Consider the following 21,086-nt stretch of genomic DNA (forward strand, 5'->3'; position numbering starts at 1 on the left):
TTTCTATTTTAAGCACTGACTATTTTTATTCATCGTGCTCTTTGAAACATACATAGATTGCTTCGATTAAATAACATATCGATATACTTTGTAGTACTATCACTAATATTTGTCATTCACAATCCTAAGTGCAATTGAAATAGGTTGGCATTCCTTTAGTTTTTGTTTTGATTGTGCTCGCACGTGTTCTTCGATTTCTGTGTGAGAAAAAGTTAAATTCTGTACAATGTCCGACAAGTAAGTGCTCGATAGCTGTGGAATTTATTGCAATACAATAACATAATTCGCTTTTCCTATACAGATACGCTGTGCCCAATAAATTGCCTGGCAAAACAGTCTCAGTGCTGAGACACCGCAAGCGACGCATTCAACAGGATAAATCGGTCCTTGAACAGAAACGCACAGAACGTATTAAACGCATAAAGAATGCACGCACACATCATAAATTCCGGCGCGCCGAGTCCTTTGTTATGGGCTACTTGAAAGCTGAGCGTACATCCAAACGCATCAGACAAACATTTCTACGTACAAATATAACAGAGCAAAGCGCCAACGCTGCTGCGGACACAAATCCCAAATTACTTTTGGTGATGCGACATGCGGGCAAAAAGATCTTTGACAAGACGACCTCAGACATATTTAAGACTCTGCGCATGGGACAACGTCACAATGCTGTTTTTCTAGAAAATAACAAGGAAAATCAATTGCTGTTGCGGGTGATTGAGCCCTATGTTGTCTATGGTTTTCCAACACTCTCAACCATACGTGAGCTGCTCTTCAAGAAGGGCTTTGCACGCATCGATGGCAAGAAGACGGCCATACAATCAAACACAATGGTGGAGGAGCAACTCGGAGACAAGGGTGTCATCTGCTTAGAGGATATAATACATGAAATTTATACAGTAGGCCCTAATTTTGCAGCTGTAATGGATTTCCTGTGTGCTTTTATGGTATGCCTGAATCTTAAACCTTATTTAATCTAACTCGCTAATTATGTCTTATTTGGTTTGCAGCTTTCAAGTCCGCGCGATGGTTGGAAAAAGAAGGTTTCCGTGGCATTCAAGCGGGGCGGCGAATATGGCGATCGTGGCAATAGCATAAACGATTTGATTGCACGCTGCCTCTAAAAAAAGATTAATCTAGTACACTTTTAAGTAAATTCTTTAAAGCGAACAGCAGAAATATAGTTATATATGTATATAGGTTTATAATACACATTTGCAAGTGCCGAAGATACCATTGTTGTTTATTTTGTAATCGATCGGGATGTCGCTTATCTACTTCGCTAGCGGCGATAGCCATGCGAACATTGAGTATCAGACTATTTCCTCGACAGCCACAGAGGCTAACTTGGAGCAATCTGAACGATTGCACGATCGCATCTCCAAAGCACAATTCCAGAAGCTGTACGAGCGCTTTAAGAGTGCACCAGATCAAGTAGTTGGCTGCGGGGACCTACGACGCATGCTGGAGGATGTGGACATTAGTTTTAGCGATTTCACCTACACCCGCCTCTTTTTGAAGATCAATCAAAATCACGATTTTATGATAGACTGGAATGAGTTTGTCTCATATCTGATATTTGGGTTTCAGGACGAGGATCCTAGCAGTCAAAAGGAGTCATTGATTATGCCCATCTCAACGGCTCCAGTTGTACGCAAGACCGAACATCGTTCAGCTGTCTGTTGCATCACTCTGCTCAAGGTCAAATCCGATCAGACTCCATTGGAGGACATAACAGAGTCGACCAACTATTCATTTGGTGGCGAAGATTCGCCCGAAAATTCGGGCATGTGGGTAACAGCTAGCCACGAGGGTCAGCTGCGCTTCTGGAGCGCACACATGGAGCCACTACGCAGTGCCGTCTCCGAGAGTAGTAAGTAAATTAAGAGAAGTCCTGTGACTCCATAAGTTCTCCCGTAGTCAGCTATATGAATATGTATATTCGTTGTAATTTTTATTATTATATTTTAATAAATCTTGCATTGCAGTTCATTTGAAGGTGCCCACCTGGATACTGGCGCTGCAGGCGCTCTCTGACGTGAGCATCGTGTGCACCTCTTCCACAGAGCGAGAGTTGCGCTTCCATGAGACGATTGCCTCCACATTCACGCTGCGCATGGTCATTCGGAGCTTGCCTTTTGCCGTGTACTGCATGAGCTATGCCTTCTACAACAATGGCAAGACGCACTCGAGGCTGGTGCTCGGGGACTATGCAGGGAATGTGCGCATCCTCTCCTATTCGCCATATCTGCGTGGTCCCTTCCAGGCGAAGCCGGGCGCGGCATTGGTTGAGCTCACATGGGCGGATGTGCTGCGCGGTCGTATACCTTTGCTGATACCTAAGGAATACATAAATCTGCACAATGAGCTAATCTCTTGTGTATATTACTCCCTGCACATGAACACGTTGTTCGCCTCGGCCGAGTATCGGAACACCAAGAAGTACCGTGGCCGTTGCCCCGGTCTCATCATGGTCAGCAACGAGGATCGCAACAATTTCCGTATACCATTGGGCGTCTCCGTTTTCTATGTGTCTGAGGTGAAAAACATTTTGGTCACTGGTGGGCCCGATACTTTTGTTCGCATCTGGGATGTCTATATCTCATCGGAGCCATCTGCGATCCTCACCGGTCACAATGGCGGCATTGTGGCCGTCTTTGTGCAGCCGGAGGAGAACAAGGTATATAGCGTCGACTATCATAAGATCATCAAGGTGTGGGATCTGCAGGAACACACCCTGCTCCAGACCTATGGCGAGCTGGTGCGCATCATTCATCCCAGCGAAATGGATATTAAATACTATTATCATTCGCATCTGCGTGAGCTCATGGTCGCCGGTCGCAAACTCATCCAGATTAAATGCTGTCCGCGAGTCCGTGTCGATCTCACCGATGGCAACACCCACGCCGCACCCGTATCCGTGGTCCTGTACAATCGTCTCTTTCGCAACATTGTCACATGTGGCCTCGATAGCTATATCATTGTGTGGGATCCATGGACGGGTCGTCGCAAGATCATCATGAAGAACTGCCACACGAAAATGATCTATGGCGAGACCATTGACATTGAGATTACGGCCGCCTGCTTCGATCCTCTCGAACAATTTCTCCTAACTGGAGCACGAGATGGTTCCCTTAAGATTTGGAACTATAACAATTCGGTTGTGGTGCGAAATATGAGCATACAGATAGACCAGGAGGTCACTGCCGTAATCTGGGTGGTGGATCGGTATGTGGCTTAATGGTATATATTTATGTATAAAGCTTATTACTGTTAGACTGCTGATCAGTCGATCAATCAGTCCATCGATCACTCAATCGGTCGATCAATCAAAAATGACAATTTTTATTCTCGTTTCACAGAATTTTGGCCATGGGCTGGGATCGGCAGGTGACAGAGTTCAATGATGTTGGGGGTGAGTATGGCGATCCAAAGAAATGGGCCAAATTTCATACGGATGACATTACCTGTGCCGATGTTAAGCTGGGCGAGGGCGTCGTCACGGCCACTTACTCGGGCGAGATAATTTTCTGGAAACTGGAGACGGGTCAGCCGTATCGCCGTTACAATGTGATGGATCCCAGCAAGTTCATTGAGCTCAAGCTGACCGCCGAGGAGGAGAAATTGTCACGTCGAACCAAGCGAATGTCCTCGCTGCTGGGAGTGAATAAGCGAAACACTTCCTTACTCTCTAGTAAACCGGATGAGATCAAAGACTATGGTGCCAAAATACCCGTTTCTGTGCAGGCTGTGCTCTTTCTACAGAAACGTCCCATGACCAAGGAGCATGGCAGCGTCTTTATCTCCTTGGATACAGGAATCATTCAAGTATATTCGCACCATCAGCACGGCGGATATATCAAGGAATTTGTCGCCGTTCACAAAGTGGGCGACTGTGTGCTGACCATGGCCACGGATCGTAAGAATCGTTTCCTCTACACTGGCACAGCCTTTGGTTATATCAAGGTTTGGCACATTATTAACTATTGGTGAGTAGCTAAAATACAATTAAAACTCCAGCCGTTATATTTGAAGGAAATTTTGAGGGGATATTTTAAAAGTGACATATTCACTCAGTTGGAACTGCTAATGATTGCTGAGCATAAGCAATGTTAAGGGGATATTTTTACAGTGCTTCAAAGTTACTTTGAAATGTTGCTGTTAGCAGAAGACACTGTTAACATAATTGAAACTGATTTGGCAATGCTAACGAGAGGTCGCCACTTTTAACAGACACAGTTAGCATAATGTTTATATGGCAAGGATCACAGCTGAAAGGCAGATATCAATGTATCTGTCATGTTAACAGACGCAGTTAACATTATACAAATATCAAAGAAACGTTTGTCAGTTCACAGTTGTTGATCGTAAATTATATGATCAGGGTTTTCAAATTAATTATTTTTTGAATTATTTATTAGTTTAAAGAAATTTATGTCAAAATTTATATTCTTATTGAACCCCACAGCGTATATCCCAGTCTTGCTCAAGCTTCATATAAATTTTATTAACAGCAACCAAATATGAAACTAACAGTAATGTTAACGTTCACGTTTTTAACGGAATTTGCCTTCAAATAAAATATGAAGGCTCAAACTCGCCTTTCCTTCAGTGAGACAGTTCACCGTATTATAGTAGCTCGTAAAGAAACATAAAGCAACCACACAAATTGACTCTAACGACACGACTCATTATCCTACATGTGTGTCAACTTGTAGACCAAGTCATCCCACCCACAAACAAAATTCCTTTACAAGGCCTTTGCGTGTCTTGCCGAATTCCAAACAAAGTCAACTTCCATCCCATTTTTTTTGGCAACAAAATATAATAAATAAGTCATAACTAGAACTGATGGTGGGGAAGGAGAGCTTAATAGAGACAAACATTCCAATTTCATTTGCTTGCGGGAAACTAACTTAAGTCTTACTTCTAGCATACCTGAGGAAGAGAAGACGCACGTGTGCATGCCCAGACTGCGGCTGGACTTCATATTCCTGCGAAAGGAAATATTTTTAACGAGAGCCAAGCGCATGGTACGCAATCAGCCGGAGCCCATGCTAGTTAGCTCCTACAAGGGACATCTAAAGGCTATCAATTCGTTACGCTTCATCAATTTGCCTAAGATCATATTCAGGTATTATATTATTATATACAATTCCATATTCTAGCCGCTCTAATTCATATTCGTTCTATCTCAGTGGCAGTCACGACTATTCGTGTCGTCTGTGGACACAGGGTGGACGCTACTTGGGCACCCTGGGCACTGTTTTACCCTGGTCAAAGCTGACACCGTTTGAACGCGCTGGTGAAGAAAATCGAGCTTATCGCCTGCCCCCGGATATCAAAAAGGTGGCCAGCTCGACAACACTTAAGGTGATATCTGGCATACAGCATTCATTCCAAGTGAAGCGTGCGAAGCCCACCGAGGAACGGGAGGATGAAGGTGAAGTGGAGGACACCGGCGCCGATATGAAGAACATGTTCGATCGTCCACTTCGGGAGCCCATTCTTGGCAAGCACTTCGCGTTGCCAGGTCGCAGCGCGATCGAACAGCGCATTGAGCTGGATACGGCACAGTTGTACGTACCCATCTATTCGCATTTGAGGGTACATCCATCGGAGATAATGGAGAATCTGCCAATGCCGCCAATTATTTCTCAACTGAAAGGGGAGAACTACTTGGATCATTATATGCCCGTCGTGGGCAAAGTGGATACCAGCAGTTCTGCCATTAACATCAGAGAGCCGATTAAGGTAGGCCGTTCCAGGGCCGGCGGCACTTTGCGTCAAGCTCCTCGGGTTAGCTCCAGTCGGGACAAACCAAAGACAAACTCTGTGCTGGGCATGCCCAGAGCTGGCACCAGCCTAGGCAAGTCCATGGCTAACTCTGCTAAGGCTGGCGTCAGTTCTGGGTATGGCAGAACGAACTTTGCTGCAAGTCGTCCCAGGTCTTACAGCCCCACGAGCTCCATATCAAGCCACATCAAGACCGGCCGGAAGCCAGATTTCAGTGCAGGCAAAGCGAAGGCCGCGTGGAGCTCCCACAAGGCTAAGCAGGTACCCACTCCAGCCAAAGCCAAGCCGGAATTCACTCTAGCCAACACCAAGCCTGCCGTTAGACGAAACAAACGCGATGCCAGTCCAATCAAGGCCACAACAAGCACAGCCAAAGCGCAGAACAAGAAGCCCTAATCTTCGTTGCTAAAACCTAGTCGAAATGTGTGTTTATTTGGTGTTTCATTGTTTTGGATGCCATTGCTCTGGGAATTAAATTAAAGTGATTCCTTCAAGTCTGCAGCAGACGCACCGCGTTGTACATCTGGGCCACGGTGATGAGGTGCTTCGAGCCACGTTTACTTAGGCATTTGTAGACATGGGTGATCAATTTATCCAACTGAACAACGTTTATCTCCTCCGGCTTACTGGCACTTATGGCTAAGCTGTGCTCCTCCGTGCTTGACTCCTTCTACAGAGAGCAGAGAGTTTCAAGTCTGTGGATGATAGACTCCGACTGCACTTACCAAGTTGTCCAAATAGGCCAGCAGCTGGTGACCAACTGAGGCAATCTTTAGAAACGCCGACTGAGATCCGTCTGCATAGAGATTTAATCGTCGCCCCGCTATTTCTAGCAGCTGCCGACCCAGTTCCTCATCCTCGCTAATGTCGTGGAGCAGCAGCTGCGCCTCAGCATCATAGCCAAAGGCATACAGCTCCACCACCTGCAAAGATAAAGCTTGAATTGCACCTGCAATTGATGCTGCAAGTAGCACACTTACCTGCCGGCGCAGTATGGGCAGCTTATCCAGCTGCCAGCTGTCGGCCAGCGCACACACCTTGGCCATGTAGTAGACATGATCGAGAATGTACAGCTGCTCCAAATCCTCACGTATCACATCCATAGTAGCAGTAACCACGTTGCATAGGAATTGTGTGCGCTGGTCCTGCAGCACGAGGTCTGGAGCAGGTAGAGCATAGGACAGCTCCTTGTTGATATCGGACAGCAGCGCCTTGTTGCCCAACGCATCGAAGAGCGTGGTCAGTGGACGTTGCAGACGCAGCTGGAACTGTGCTATGAAATGCAGCACGGTGCATAGCTGTGTATGCAGCTGCAGCAGCTGCGGCAACGCATGATGCTGCTGCAGAGCCAAGAATTGAAGCGGCTGCTGTCCCTCGCTCAGAGACTGCTCGAAGTTCAGCTCACGCTTGTCATGCTCCATCGAGCTCGTAAAGTGTTCGAGAAACTCCAAGCAGAGCTCAAGAAATTCGGGCACTAGCGCCGCCGACATATCCAGATCCTGTTGACACATCTTATCGACCGGCAGGCGACCCACTTTCTGCATTAGTTTGGCCGTCGCCTGCAAGGGATACTTCAGAGTCGCATTCCATATCAGACAGCAGGTACCGTGTTTGAGCGCCAGATCTGGAGTGCGATATTGCTGTAGGCAACGTATTGCAGCACGCATGTGCTCCAGCTGGGCTAACTGCTTGCTCCAGTGCACCATGTGCTGCCACGCCATCAGGCTCAGTAGCACGCCCGACTCCAGGCTAAACGGAAAGTGAGCGCGCAGCAACGCTAAGCGCTCCAGCACCGGCTCCAGTGGTTCACTGTGCTCAACTGCAGTCTCTTCCGGATTAGCATCCTCCTCTGTCTCCTCCTCCAGCTCTTGCGCTTGCTCTCTTTCTTGCTGGGCTGATTTTTTCTGTTTTTTCGATTTCGCCTCAGGCTCATCATCTGTTTCATTGCCAGGCGGCGTTATCTCTACGATTAGCGAAGGATGCAGTCGCGAGTTAATCAACCACTTAGCTGTCAACTCCGAGACAATGCCCTTGCCGCTGTTGAGAATATTTTTCAAGCTGCAGTCGGGTTGCTCGTACGGCAGCTCTGGTCCGACGGGTTCACGGCATATTCTGGGCTGACTGCAGGCGGGTGAAGAAAGTTTTTAATTATTTGTTTGCTAATGAAAAGCTAGAGGAGCTCACCCTAGAATCGCACCCAGCACAGATACATCCTCAAGCTTGCCCGTTAGCAATCCCCATTGTGCCTCATCGTGTGATATCGTCTCCCAGCGTTCGTCATCCTCCGTGGCACTATCATCGCATGAGCCATCGCGCCGATTGCGCCACAGGTGTGTGGCCACCATTTTACAGACAATAGCCACCAGGAGCCCGGAGAATTGCTTGCTCTCGAGCAGAAGTTCGCGCACCTGTTGCCACCAAGGCGAAATGGCATTGTAGGCATAGTCATTGATCTCATCGCCCGCCAGCTCACAGATGGCACGCACAGTGCAGGCAATGCGGGACATTTCCTCAACGACTTCATCACTTTGGGGAAAGGAAAAACAACGAATTAGATATTCACAGTAAAGTCTGGCTTACTCTTACCAATCGCTATACTTAAATGGCTTGTCGAGCCAGTAGAATATGACCAGCTTAAGCAAGTCCTTGCTGGGTATGCACGCCGCGGTTACCCACTGTTTGAACTGGTCCATGCATTGGATCTGCGTGAAGAAATTGCCAAATAGATCATTGCTAACGCTGCCATATTTATCCGACTTCGTTGCCAACAGCGTCACACAGTTGGGCGTATCGATGTTAAAGATGCTCAGGAAGTCCACGAATTCCTCCACTTTGTGTGCGTCCTGCAGCTGAAAGCTAACCTCGCGTATGGCCGGTTGCTCGCTGTTATTTTCCAATAGAATCACCAGCTGATTAATGGTAACCAAATCCGCATCGGAGAGCTCTAAAAGCTCCACCGGTGGAGCAATACTATCGACATAATGCTTTTGAGCTAGGCTCAAGGTCAAATAAAGATCAGTCAAGCGTTTGTAGTTGGCGATTTGCTGTAGAAACTCTTGATTGGCCTCATCCTGCGCACTGGCCTGATCAAAGGCATTCACAATACTTTGGAATAGTTCAGGGTGCAGTCGTTTGCTTTTGAGCAACATTTCCAGGCATTGCTGCCGCACCTCCAACGTTTCCAGCTCCCCAGCCAGCTTGGCTATGGCAGAGATCTGCTCCTGTCTGTCCTCGCCCGATTGGCTCAGCGATCGCAGTTGATTGCGCAGGCGTCGCAGCGAGTGAATGTCCCGCGATGTTTGCGAATTCGTCTCGCTGAGTGCATAGTGGAATGGTATGTGCACTTCCTTTAAGCTGCTGTCGCTGGGATCAAGAAATAGGCAATAATTCAAATTGGGCGATCGACGCATCTGCACGCCCGCCGCGCCCAGTGGACTGTGGTTGTTGTAAATCAATTGGCCGCTCTTGCAGACATTGAACGCGGCCACTTTGGGCCCATTCTGTAGAGCCCAAATGTCCAGGCAGCCGAGACGGGGCACGTAGATTACCAGAAAGAGCGCTTTCCGCCTATGAGTCTTAATCCCGCGCACCGAACGCTCTTTGATTGGGACAAATGCACACTGGGCATCTCGATAACCCTTCCACACGCGCAATATAATCGCTTGCTGTGTATCTACAAGCATTACACGATCTAGATTATCTGTTACTGCCGCCAATTTCCCACCAGGTGCCAGGACCAAGGTAAGGCCATCGCGTTTTCCATCATAGAGGCGGCAGCGCGTGCGCATAGGCGCCTCTTTGCTGGGCAGCGGCAGCTGCTCCGGCGTTTCGGGTGTTGTTGCTGGCGTACGCCTGAAGAGGCCACCTAGAAGATTTTTGTATGCCATGCCAATGACATCTTTAGCTACCTCTCCGAGCGAGACTGTCTTGTAGCCCTCCTCCGCTTCGAAGAAGCCCAAATAAGGCTCTGCTCCGGCTGCTAAGACCTGGGTGCTGCGCACAGGCGTTGCCTGCACTCGAGCAAAGTAGCCATTTGAAATGCTTTGCTGTACAATATAATCATAGGTGGGCGAACGCTGATTCGTGCAGATGACGGCGTCATTGAGGATGCTTTCCCTCTGTAGCTTGAATTTGAATTTTTGAAAAGGCACCACATCGGAACTAGAGTACACGCTGCGTTCCATATTATGTCGGCAACTGGCGAGCATTGGCAAAATGTCCTCTCCATTGATGAAGCACATGCAGTTGCTGTAGATAATATAAAGCAAGGCATCAGCTTCTGTGTGGCGCGGAGGCGACAATAGCTTGATGCCCAAAACAGATTCCTCCTGGCAGCTGTTAAATGCGAATATTACACGATTATTTGTGAGTCAACATAGAATTCTATACAGCTTACCATTGCGAGAAGAGCTTCACACCCGAATCTGTATAGAATATAACCATGCCCGAGGCCAAGCCGATTGCCATACAAGTCCATTCGATCTCGGTGCCACGCAGCATGGGCATACACATTAGACTGGTAACAATTTGATTACCATCTTCCAGCTCGCCACACCAACTGAGCGCATAGCTATTCTCATTACCCCGACTATTCCAGCAGGTGGTTAGAAATGCCAACTTTTCACCCAGCGCCAGGGCAATCGCCTCTCCAGTGGGTGACATGGCATAGTTGACGCCGTTAAGCCAATTGTCGTCTGTTTTGGAATTGGCAAACAGTTATTAAGTTTATATTAAAGGTTAACTCCTGTATGTTTACCATGTCCGAGTCCAAAATATTCTTGAACCTTGCGAAAATCTAAAATATTTCCAAATGTTTTTACTTCGCAAGCCATTTTTCTTTGTTGTCATACCACAGCTGGCAAGCGAGTGCTGCCAGACTTGTGCAACTAACAGCTGTTAGTATGGAAAAATAAACGCTAGGATATGACCAGCTCTCTTAAATACTGCAGTCGATATAAATATCGATAATTATTTTAGTGTTGAAGCAATAATTGGCGCTCAGTTAAATCTGTGCTGTTGAACTCGATAACATATACAATTTTCTCCAATTTGAATGCATACGACTTTGCTTCTTCCAATTAAACGCTTGGATCGATGGCCAATACTACCTTTAATATTCCAAAACTCATATTACACACACACATATTCTATGACAAAACAGTACAATATTAATTCAAATCCGACTCCACACCACTGTCTATATAGTCTTTAAGCATAATGCCGCAACTGCTGGGCAACAGTCGGGTCCAATTGTTAATGTACATCAGGCAGCTGGGTATCGTTACCTCCAGACAATTGGAACGATGCGCTTCCACAATGCGCATGGCCACTTGCTTTGGATCCAACAAACCCAAAATAGTGGGAAACTTAACTTTCGGATACTTGCAAAGACCAGTATTCGTCATATATGGAAAAATAGTCGTAACTTTAATCTAAATAAAGGAAAACTTATTAATTAAGTTTAAACAGTCCTATATACTAAGTGCTTACCAGATCTTTGTAGGGCCCCTCGCGAAGCTCTTCGTGCAGTGCCTCCATCATGCCACGCACAGCGAACTTCGTTGCACAATATGGAACCAAGTTCGAGAGACCCACCAGCCCGGCAATGGATGATAATGAGATGATGTGACCTTTGCCCTGCTCCTTCATTTGACCGAGGAATGCTTGAATGGTCCAGAATTGCGAAAATACATTAACATCGAAGACGCGTTGTATCTCCTCGGCCGATTGCTGGGGCAAAGGATGCGTCGGCATTATGCCCACATTGTTGACCAGAACAGAGACGGGGCCTACCTCAGTTTGCACACGCTTGGCCAGCGCGAGCACCTGGTCGCGCTTCGAGACATCGCAGCTGCAACAAAATTTCAATTTATTTATCATTAACTCCTAATCAACATTTGCACTTACCTAAAGCTGTGCACAGCTCCACGATTTAAGCGCCTCACCTCTTGCACAGTTTCCATGTTATTCTTCTCGTCAATGTCCACACAGACCACTGTGCTGCCATAAGCGGCATAGTGTAATGCGAGCTCCCTGCCAATGCCATGCCCCGTACCAGTTATCTGGTAATTTATATATATTTATATATATTCTGTTGAATAACGTAGTTTAATTACCAGCACAATCTCTTCGCTAATATCCTTCAATTTTTTTGGCACTATCGATCGGAGCAGCACAATTATTAATTCTATTAGAACGCGTACAAACAGCACCAGGAATTGGAGCAAGTCCTGTAAAAATGAAAACATTTTTCTCGATGCGGTTGTGGTGCTGCCATTTAAAAAGAAAACAATATAAATAATTAAATAATACATAAATATCGAATATTTGTGTTTAAACCTGCTCAAGCTCTTAAGAAACACGGGGAGACAATTATACATTTTTAACACAACTTTTTTGCCCTATTCAAATAGTCATTAACTGTCAGTTAACATAAAAAATATTTATCGATATAGTCTTCATGTCGATAATTCCCTTAAGTTTGCGAAATTTCCTTTAAAATGTCCATTAAACCTAAGTGCGCTTAATTTCCTTTGAAATGACCATTGAATATTGAGTAAGATTCTTTAAGTGTGCTTTAAAAGTAACAAGCTTAAATTAGCGTGCCAATTGCTTGTTTATATTTTTAACAGTACATACTCGTCGGCATGTCACTTAACACAGAGCCGTATCATTATTGGCACTTTTTTGCTAATAGAACTGCCAAAAACTATTTCTCCTGCCAGTGCATCAATTAGCAAATACTCACACCACAAACTTTTGTAGTGCAAATAAGTGCCCTATAATCTGTCAAATTTCCAAACACAAATACGTTAGAAAACATAGAGATAATCAAAATTGTATATCTGTATTTAGAACATAATGTAAAACACATTTGTCTAATAGAGACATACTCTTAAAACATATTTTGCCTTCCACACTATTAATTAGCAAATACTTAAACCGCAAATCTCAACGAAAATTCCCTTAAAAGTTACGAATTTCCTTCAATTTTCCCAGTTAACAGTCACAGATAAATTTATCAAATATTTGCAAAACAAAAAATATAAAGAGAAATATGCAAACGAATCTGACGACATTTGCACATGCAAAATGATTTAATATAACTATTTGCATGCGGCCTTAACTGCATTTCGACTAAGCGCGCAATGTTCAAACGGTCAACGGACTTTTGCCTTATGCTAATGATGATAAGCCCAACTCTATCTATCTATATAGATATATATATATGCATATATACATATAAGCATATAGTAGCTATCATTGAAAAGCTGCCAGTGTTGACGATAAAACTTGGCCTAGTTGTTGGGCTAGAACTTTGACAAATATCCATTAAGTCGATGACAATGCATTCATTCAGTTGCTTTGAGATCGTTGTTGTTTTTGCTAATGCACAATGAACAATTTATAATAATTATTACAATCCATTAGTACTTTTAGCATTTTGCACTTACTGTATAATTTCCCGCTCAATCATCTTGCTCAGTAAATTTGTTTGGCTTCTCGCTGCAAATGTTAAATGAAAAGTTTAAAATTTTATTTTGTTTTCATTTGAATTTCAATGTTTTACACCGCAAATGCTATAACACAGTTTGTCTTCCGTATTCACAACCTTTCGGGCATGAACTTATTCAAGGCGGGAGAGGAAGAGGGCGTGGAGCAGCGTAGGTGAACCAGCTGCAAGCTTTTTTTTTCTGTCTTTGCTGCTTATATGCAACATTTTCACTTTCCTTTTTAGCCAAAATGAAAATTACGTGCAATTCAATGTGGCACACACACACAGAGAGGCAAATGTAACTGCTGCAGTGGCTTTTCCGCTTAGCTCAATGGGCAGACAGACCGAGCGACCGACTGAGGCGATTCTCTTTTTGTGGCAACAACATGTTGCAATGTCTTAGATAGACAGACCGACAGGGAGAGAGAGAGGTATATAGCTGGGAATGTGTTTTGCAATTGAATAGGCAGCGAGGTGCGCTTTAACAATTTGTTGAACTACTTGCAACTTGCCACAAAAATTAGTTAATTTCCGTTATGCAACTCGAGTCGTATTTTTTTATTAGCTACTTTCAGCTGTGCAACTGTAATGCTTCGCTGCTTACCAGCAACTGATTGGAGCTGCGCGCGCACCAAGTCAACGAAAACTTGACTGAGCTTCGATATGGAAAGAGCGCAAGAGAGCAAAAGTGTGTAGGAGAGCAAGTGAGAGTGAGAGAGAGAGAGTTAGTGTAGGGAATCCTTGGTAAACAAAAGTGAGCACCAAGTCAAGGACAAATAAGTGCTCCAAAACAAAAATATGTTTTTGTTGATCCAAAGCAAAGGCGAGCTGTGACCTTCCGTTGACAAGCTTAAAACAAAAGCCGAACTGCAGCTTCATTATGCTTAAATGTTGCATACTCATTGAAAATATTCAGTATAGGGTAGTATGAACGAAAGCAAGAGTATGTAACAGGCGGACTTTTATATATCAAAGCTTATTTTTAGGGTCAATTCATATGTACAACTAAAAGTATGTCGTGTGATATATCGATAAATCAATAAATATCGATTTTCTTCACTTATTAAAATTTGTAATTTAAATAATCAAGATAAAAGGTTGTCAATAGATGATATTGTGTACTAACGCAGTTTTAGACTATGTGGTAAAATCGATAAATATCGAGTATTGATTATTTATGAGAGTGAATGTGCATATTCCTAAAAAAAATACATGTATAATAATGCAGATGAAATTAATTTTTTGGATTTGCTAAAATCGATATATATCGATGTTCAATTTATGCTATTCTATCACACATACAGCTGTAGATCTTGTAAGCATGTGCAGTTCTAGGTGATTGATTATACTAAATAGATGCTTATGGGGTTTATGCATTGCCAAAATCGATAAATATCGATATATTTGGAGTAGGTTGCACATCTAATTTCAAATTTAAACACAACTCGCACTCGCTTCCAGCGTATCTTTTAGTCGATCACGTTCAATTTGAACACTCTTACTTGCTCATCTCGTTGTTGTTGTTATTGCATGATTTACCGTTTTCGGAGCGCTTTGCGCAGACCAACACAAACAAAAAAAAAAAAACAAAACGCTTTCCTTGCCACCGAGTTGTCGGGTCGTTTGTTATTAGTCGCTGAGTATGACCGGTGACGAAGCAACAGTTCGCGGCCCAAGTTCAAGTTCAGTATGTTCCGACTAGTTAATGTGCATAAATATATATTTAACAAAATGTGAAGCAAAACAAAACATGAACTTTATGAAGCCATTGTTGAGGCAGGGCTTTGGGTTGGGCAGTTGCTCAGATCTTTAGCGCTTCGTATCGCGTGTCCCTGACTGCAGTTTTTATTGCCTCTCTTTGTCTGCTGCTATCTCCTTCTTTGTTCCCTCCTCTCTCTCTGTCTTTCTTTCTGATATAACCAGTTTTATTGTTCTGAAAGTTGATTTCATGCCTCTTATTCTGACTGTTGGAGAAGGTCAGTTAAGGGAGTCAGTTTCAACTCAGATCGCGCCTTAATTAAACAGCTCCGATCGACGAAAGCTACGCGTAATTGATGTCAATTTGTTTGATCAGCTGTTGAACTATATATATATTCAATATATATATTCAATATCAGATCGAAGAAGAATGGCAATACGACTAGAAACAGCACTTGAAAGTGCTCTGGCAATAAAACCTCAACTTAGGCTATACCCTGTGAATATACATTTCGTCATTTTTTAGAATCCAAAATAGTTCTCACTCTAATTATAATAATAAATATTAATTGTATTAAAAGAAATGCTGGACCCTGCATGCATGAGACTTACGCTGTAGTAATGGAATACTCTACAAAATAATTAATAAATATTTTGTAGTTCTTGAAATGCTCGAGTAGGCCTTGAACATGAATGATTTACGCTATAATCCGACTTATTTTGTATATACTGTATAAGTAATATAATACATTCGCCTTTCAGCTCTGAAACAAAAGCTAAGCTTTGACGGCTCATTTCGTCATTTTTTAGAATCCAAAATAGTTCTCACTCTAAGCCCTACTATACCTAAGAATTACTCATAGCAGAGCATTAATGTATGAAATTGTATCTACACATAAATCAAATATTGAACTTTTCGTGACTTTTACGTAAATCGGCAAATCACTTGCGTTGCTTTGTTTGCCACAAATCAAAGTAAACATTGACTGGTTCCCTGTTCCATACTCGTTCACACACTCAACAGGGGGTATATTGGCTTTGTGCACATGGTCGTCTGGCTACTGAAACTAAAGACTGAAGTTTCCAATGTTTATGGAGCACCTCTGCAGTGACAGCCATATATATAAAATATGATTCGATCATTGGAGCATGTTGAATCGATCGATTTTCGCATAAGCTTAGCTGTTTCTCGTATTGTTAACGAGTATTGGGCACTCGGTTGTGCCCCATGTATCATTCTTATTTGTTATTTTTTTTCCTGTTCAGTTCCACCTGATTCAATCAGAAGCACAGCGAAACTACAACCCTCTGACTAGTCTATATTCCTATTATCCAAATGGACATTAATGCTCGGGTTTTATGGCCCGCCCCGTCGCCCATTATCGCCCACATGCATATATTGAGTGGTGTGTCTGCACTACCGTATTATTATTTGCGTGCATTAAGAATCAATAATAATGACAAAAACAAACTCAATTATGAGCTGGGGTTTGGGAGCAAGGAAGGTTTGATTCATTGATATATATTAAAGTTGAAAATAATTGAAGAGCTTGGAGTAGCTAATGAATCATTATAGAAATAATAAAGTATTAAAAATAGATTTCATACAAAAACCAAATTTCTGATAAGGCAAAGCAAAAAAATTAAGAAATATGAAAAAAAATATTTTACAATAAAATTAAAAATATAATAATAAAAGTAAAAAATATATACAAAATTAAATAAAAATCAAAACACAAAAATATAAATATAAAATATAAAAATAAAATAAAGAAAAAATTTTATAAATATAGAAAAATATAAACAAAGTATATATATGTGATTTATGCATCAATTTCTCTATCTAAAATATTTATCTATATTCATAACTTATACAATATCAAATAGATTTATGAACTTCTACTTAAAAGTGTTATTAAATTTGTATTTTAGTTTTAATTTTAATTTTTATTACTTGAAACTTTATTTCCCCTTATTTTAACTTTTGTTTATTATTGCAACTTAATTCCTTAAAAATAATTTCTGTATAGGTATTACACGTTTGTTTATTTCACCCGTAAATCGAAAAATACTTTATTTTTATTGTAACCTCGTTTAACTTCTTTAGGCAACTTTAAAGCTAGCTAGGAAACAATTTTGTAAAAGAGATACGTGCATAGTATATACGTAACGTATGGGCAATATTTGATGACCTTGACTTTATATACATATGTATATGTATTTGCTCTATTAACACATTAACTATACCAACTCCACTAAATGCATTCCAAAATGTTCCTTTTAATGGACGCGCACAGACACGCACACACACACACGCTTCCATGCATGTGTATTCGATTGTTTGTCTTTTTAATTGCCAATTGTGTTATTTCAGCCGCTAACACAGGCTAAATGCAAATGCGCTAGCAACAGCAGCAGCCGTTGCGCTTGCATTACGTTACTTTACGTGACGTGACGCTAGAGCTTACGTCGTGCAAGCTGAATACTCGAGCAGCGCAGCCTAAAAGTCGGCTTCAGTTGTCTTTGGCGAGCCAAGCGGCGCGCAACGTGACGAAAAAACCTAACGGCATATACGAAACAGGCAGAAAGAACAAAATGTAAGCGTAGAGCGTGAATGTGCATTAGTGTGTGTCTGCGTTTGTGTGAGTGGCTTGCGGCTTTTGCGTTTGTGTTTGTGTTGAGCTCGTGATTTGTTTACCTGTCAAAATAATAAATAAAACTTTCGTGTTGCCAGTGCCGCATCAAATACATTTTTTATTGTTGTTATTATTGTAACTATTGTTGCCGTTGTTGTTGCCGTTGGCATTGGATGACGCGGAAGCAACTCATGTCGCCTTTTGCCTTGGTTTTCATTTCTTGGCGCCCGCAGTCTGCAGTCTGACCCTCAACTAAAATTGCCGAGTCAAAAGTCGAAAGGATAAACGTGTGCTGGCTTTATAGATAATATATATATTGGGCGGTCTTAAAAAGGGGGGAGTGCCAAAAAGTACTTTATTCTCTATGACAGGAAAAACGATTTCACTTACGTTTTGGATATTCAATTACATTGCGAGCGCAATTACTAAATAATGCATTTTCACGCGTGTGCAACAGTTAAATTGGCTTCGTGCTCGTAACCTCTAGGCAATTGAATAAAGCAATCAGATACAGAAAAAGAAAGAAGAAACCAATTCAAGTTATTGGTATTATAAATGGAACCAGCTGAACTGAAAAGTTTCTGCAGAGCTTACTTTAAACTGAGCAGATTCAGATTCGCAGTCCTTGGCGAATTAGTGGTTCAATTTGCAAACGGAACCACAGCGAATCTTGTGGTACTAGCAAACTTATTTGAAAAGGAACTACAAGAACTAATTAAGAGCTTGTAGCTAAGAGCTAGAGCTACTTTTAGTGTAGGTTGACGATACAACTCTATTGCCATGTTTAACTGATTGAAATTGCTACTCAACCTTGGAATACTACGCTTTAACTGTCATTGATCTTAACTGATTTGTAATATTCTGCATACAGGAATTCATTCGAACAATATCTGGATGTATCAGGATGTCGTTGTCCGCGGCGCTGATGCCGCAGCAGCGACCGCCATGCAACCGAAAGAGCGCCCAGATCTTTGCCAGAATATTGGAGCAGCGCTATGGTAAGTGGAGTTATATGAACAGCAGAAGTATATGCCGCAGTACACAGGCCGTTGTCGAGCAGCAGTTGCAGCATATGAGATGTGTCGACCAGCAGCTGAGCAGCCTCATTCAAACGCAGCGACGAGGCAGCCTCTTGGCCCTGCAGCAACAGCAGCTGCTGGCTCTGCATCGCGACGACTATCGCATCTATCCGCAGAGCGTGGACTTGGATTCGTTCTTTGGCGAGCAGGAGAAGTGCGATAAGGTATCGGATGTCTGTTTGCTCAACGATCACTTCATACTGGTCAAGATGCCGCAGCAGGAACAGGAGCAGGGGCAGCAGGCGTCGAAGCCCGAACTGCAACGGAAGCTGAGCTCCCGTTTGCCTCGTTGCTTCAGGTGTAATCGCAGCAATCGCGTTTCGCCCATTCTGGAGGAACTGGAGGAGCCCGAACCACTGGATTACAAGCCTTGGATTGCCCAGGATGATGATGATGATGTCGAGGTCTTCAACTCCAGCACACGCATTATACCCGTCCACAGTCAGCAGCAAATGCAGGCCATTTCGTTGCCAACTCACAGAGCTGCGGAGGATTCGGTGATAGCGGAGCAGCCGCTGCCACAGCCGCAGCCGCAGCTACAGCTGGATACACTGCAGACTTCCCCTCCAGCTGCTGTCTCTGCACATCCCATCAGTCGTGGTCCCTTCCACTGGTTCCTCTGGCCCTTTCGACGGCGTCTGCAAAGACGCACCAAGCCGCCGCGCACTGCCGTCCACAAGACGTACTTCATCACTTGGAACAAGCCGCCGGATACGCTGTGGCATGGCTACGGCGTAGAGCGTGTCCTGGAGCACAAAGGCGTGCTACGTCGTTGTCGTTCAGCCATATTTTGAATTGATTTCTGGAGAAATTGATCTCTGTATATTTTGTATATATTATATTTGAGGAAATCTCGCAAAAGACCAAAATGAACCTAAGATAAGATTCAATAAAATAAGAATACAATAAAGTTTTTGTTTTTATGGAGAATCGGGAAGTCCCAACATAGATCTGGAAAAGTGTGAAAGCTGGGAGTGAGAACTGGATATCTGTATAGAGATATTTAATAAAATATAGATATAGATATAGATGTAGATATAGATATAGATATAGATATAGATATAGATATAGATATACATATAGATATAGATATAGATATAGGTATAGGTATAGATATAGATATAGATATAGACATACAATAGATAATGTTTATATATGTATAGACATATATTTGGATACATCCAGATAGATATCTAAATGTAGATATGCACAGTTGTAGATAAAGAAGTCAGCTTGAAAACGTCTACTTGAAGTCGTCGATATAATTTGCCATTACAATATTCCATCTCTTTTGCTCCCCACTCTCTTTCTCTTTCTATATTTTCCTCCATATGTCATTATCTAAGCCTCCATATCTTTTTTCTCTCTCTTTTTCTTCCTCTATATATATCTCACATTCTATCTCCCTCTCTCTAGCACTTCCTCATCCTCTTCCAATTTCTCTTCCAAGCACTCCATCTGCATCGTTCTTTGTCTCTCACTTTCTCTCTCTCTCACTCTCACTCTCTCTCTCTCTCTCTCCCTCTCTCTCTCTCTCTCTCTCACTCTCTCTCTCTTTCTCTCTCTCTCTCATTCTCTTCACTTACAGCACCCACTTTACATCATTTCATATCATGTTAAAAAGTTCTCAATCATTGCGACTGAAATGAACTTCCACAAGTCAAACTTAATTTCCGCGAACAAGACCTATACAAATAAATATATAGATGTATATATGTTTATATAAGGAGTATATGTGTGTATATATTAAACGCTAAACGTGCCACATGCCGCATTTAGTTGGCTGTAAAATAAACAAAATAAACGCAAAGTACGTAAATTGCGAGCCAAATGCAGATAAAGCAAAAACTAAAAAAAAAAACTTTCAACTCCTTTCTTTTCTTTTCAAAGGAATTTGCACGCGTCCATGAAGCCGACTTGAAGCCTTCTGCTACTGCGGCTGAGGCCAGGTCTACATTGTCGCAGTTCTTGTTGTTGCTATTGTTGCTAGTGGTGCTGGCGCATACCGTGAAGGGGGCTTCATTAGCTGTTAGTTTGGGCCCTGCCTTCGCGGAATGTCGGGCAATGCCGTTCGTTACTCTCCGCCAGCCGCTAGGTGGCGCTGCCCGCGAAGCGTGCGACTAATTACGCTGGCTACCATAAAAATGGAGAAAAAGGGGGAAGCATTCGAAAGTTGACGACTGCGTAATACTCTGTAAAAACATGAGATAACTGATTGTGGTTGTGACTGTAAAACTGTGCTTCAATTGCAGTTGCTTTCGAACTGTAATTATCCAGCAAGCCAAGTCATAAGAACAGCTTTCCCTGAGGCTGAATATATAATAAATCTGCTTAATATATATTATAAATATAGTATAAAATTCTTGATAAAGACGAAAT

General features: G+C 42.8%; 5 protein-coding genes across 14 annotated transcripts; 3 read left to right on the top strand and 2 right to left on the bottom strand.

Annotated features, from left to right (window-relative positions):
* The first annotated feature begins 139 nt into the window (after positions 1–139).
* LOC111602442 (60S ribosomal protein L7-2) lies at positions 140–1,232 on the top strand. The gene is made up of 3 exons (XM_023319498.2): positions 140–237; positions 302–950; positions 1,014–1,232. The coding sequence occupies exons 1-3, from the start codon at positions 227–229 to the stop codon at positions 1,125–1,127; spliced, it is 774 nt and encodes a 257-aa protein (XP_023175266.2). The 5' UTR covers positions 140–226; the 3' UTR covers positions 1,128–1,232.
* Positions 1,233–1,252: 20 nt separating this feature from the next.
* Positions 1,253–6,288, top strand: LOC111602441 (WD repeat-containing protein on Y chromosome). Of its 3 annotated transcripts, XM_023319495.2 has the most exons (5): positions 1,253–1,876; positions 1,992–3,231; positions 3,366–3,992; positions 4,937–5,137; positions 5,202–6,288. In XM_023319495.2, the coding sequence occupies exons 1-5, from the start codon at positions 1,267–1,269 to the stop codon at positions 6,193–6,195; spliced, it is 3,672 nt and encodes a 1,223-aa protein (XP_023175263.1). In that variant the 5' UTR covers positions 1,253–1,266; the 3' UTR covers positions 6,196–6,288. The 3 variants fall into 3 exon arrangements, with proteins under 3 accessions (XP_023175263.1, XP_023175264.2, XP_023175265.1); XM_023319496.2 differs by lacking the exons at positions 4,937–5,137; positions 5,202–6,288 and having other exon boundaries at positions 3,366–3,418; positions 3,487–3,690; XM_023319497.2 differs by lacking the exons at positions 4,937–5,137; positions 5,202–6,288 and having other exon boundaries at positions 1,992–3,246; positions 3,366–3,447.
* On the bottom strand, positions 6,288–10,637 carry LOC111602439 (rab3 GTPase-activating protein regulatory subunit). The gene is made up of 7 exons (XM_023319494.2): positions 10,556–10,637; positions 10,196–10,493; positions 8,386–10,134; positions 7,984–8,325; positions 6,780–7,920; positions 6,525–6,722; positions 6,288–6,469 (listed from the first exon to the last, which is right to left on the bottom strand). The coding sequence occupies exons 1-7, from the start codon at positions 10,629–10,631 to the stop codon at positions 6,290–6,292; spliced, it is 3,984 nt and encodes a 1,327-aa protein (XP_023175262.2). The 5' UTR covers positions 10,632–10,637; the 3' UTR covers positions 6,288–6,289.
* Positions 10,638–10,890: 253 nt separating this feature from the next.
* On the bottom strand, positions 10,891–18,294 carry LOC111602508 (epidermal retinol dehydrogenase 2). Of its 6 annotated transcripts, XM_023319588.2 has the most exons (7): positions 18,223–18,294; positions 18,019–18,111; positions 13,254–13,305; positions 11,916–12,069; positions 11,707–11,861; positions 11,290–11,650; positions 10,891–11,231 (listed from the first exon to the last, which is right to left on the bottom strand). In XM_023319588.2, exons 3-7 carry the CDS (start codon positions 13,274–13,276, stop codon positions 10,968–10,970), a joined length of 957 nt encoding a protein of 318 aa, XP_023175356.1. In that variant the 5' UTR covers positions 13,277–13,305; positions 18,019–18,111; positions 18,223–18,294; the 3' UTR covers positions 10,891–10,967. The 6 variants fall into 6 exon arrangements, with proteins under 6 accessions (XP_023175356.1, XP_030079175.1, XP_030079176.1 ...); XM_030223315.1 differs by lacking the exon at positions 18,223–18,294 and having other exon boundaries at positions 18,019–18,187; XM_030223316.1 differs by lacking the exons at positions 13,254–13,305; positions 18,019–18,111; positions 18,223–18,294 and adding an exon at positions 12,439–12,455.
* Positions 18,295–18,453: 159 nt separating this feature from the next.
* Positions 18,454–19,601, top strand: LOC111602510. Of its 3 annotated transcripts, none has more exons than XM_023319591.2 (2): positions 18,545–18,626; positions 18,674–19,601. In XM_023319591.2, the coding sequence occupies exons 1-2, from the start codon at positions 18,624–18,626 to the stop codon at positions 19,499–19,501; spliced, it is 831 nt and encodes a 276-aa protein (XP_023175359.2). In that variant the 5' UTR covers positions 18,545–18,623; the 3' UTR covers positions 19,502–19,601. The 3 variants fall into 3 exon arrangements, with proteins under 3 accessions (XP_023175358.2, XP_023175359.2, XP_023175360.2); XM_023319592.2 differs by having other exon boundaries at positions 18,689–19,601; XM_023319590.2 differs by having other exon boundaries at positions 18,454–19,601.
* Positions 19,602–21,086: the final 1,485 nt, after the last annotated feature.

This window comes from Drosophila hydei, unplaced genomic scaffold (assembly GCF_003285905.1).
Source record: "Drosophila hydei strain 15085-1641.00,03,60 unplaced genomic scaffold, DhydRS2 tig00000172-arrow-pilon, whole genome shotgun sequence".
NCBI classification, from domain to species: Eukaryota; Metazoa; Arthropoda; class Insecta; order Diptera; family Drosophilidae; genus Drosophila; species Drosophila hydei.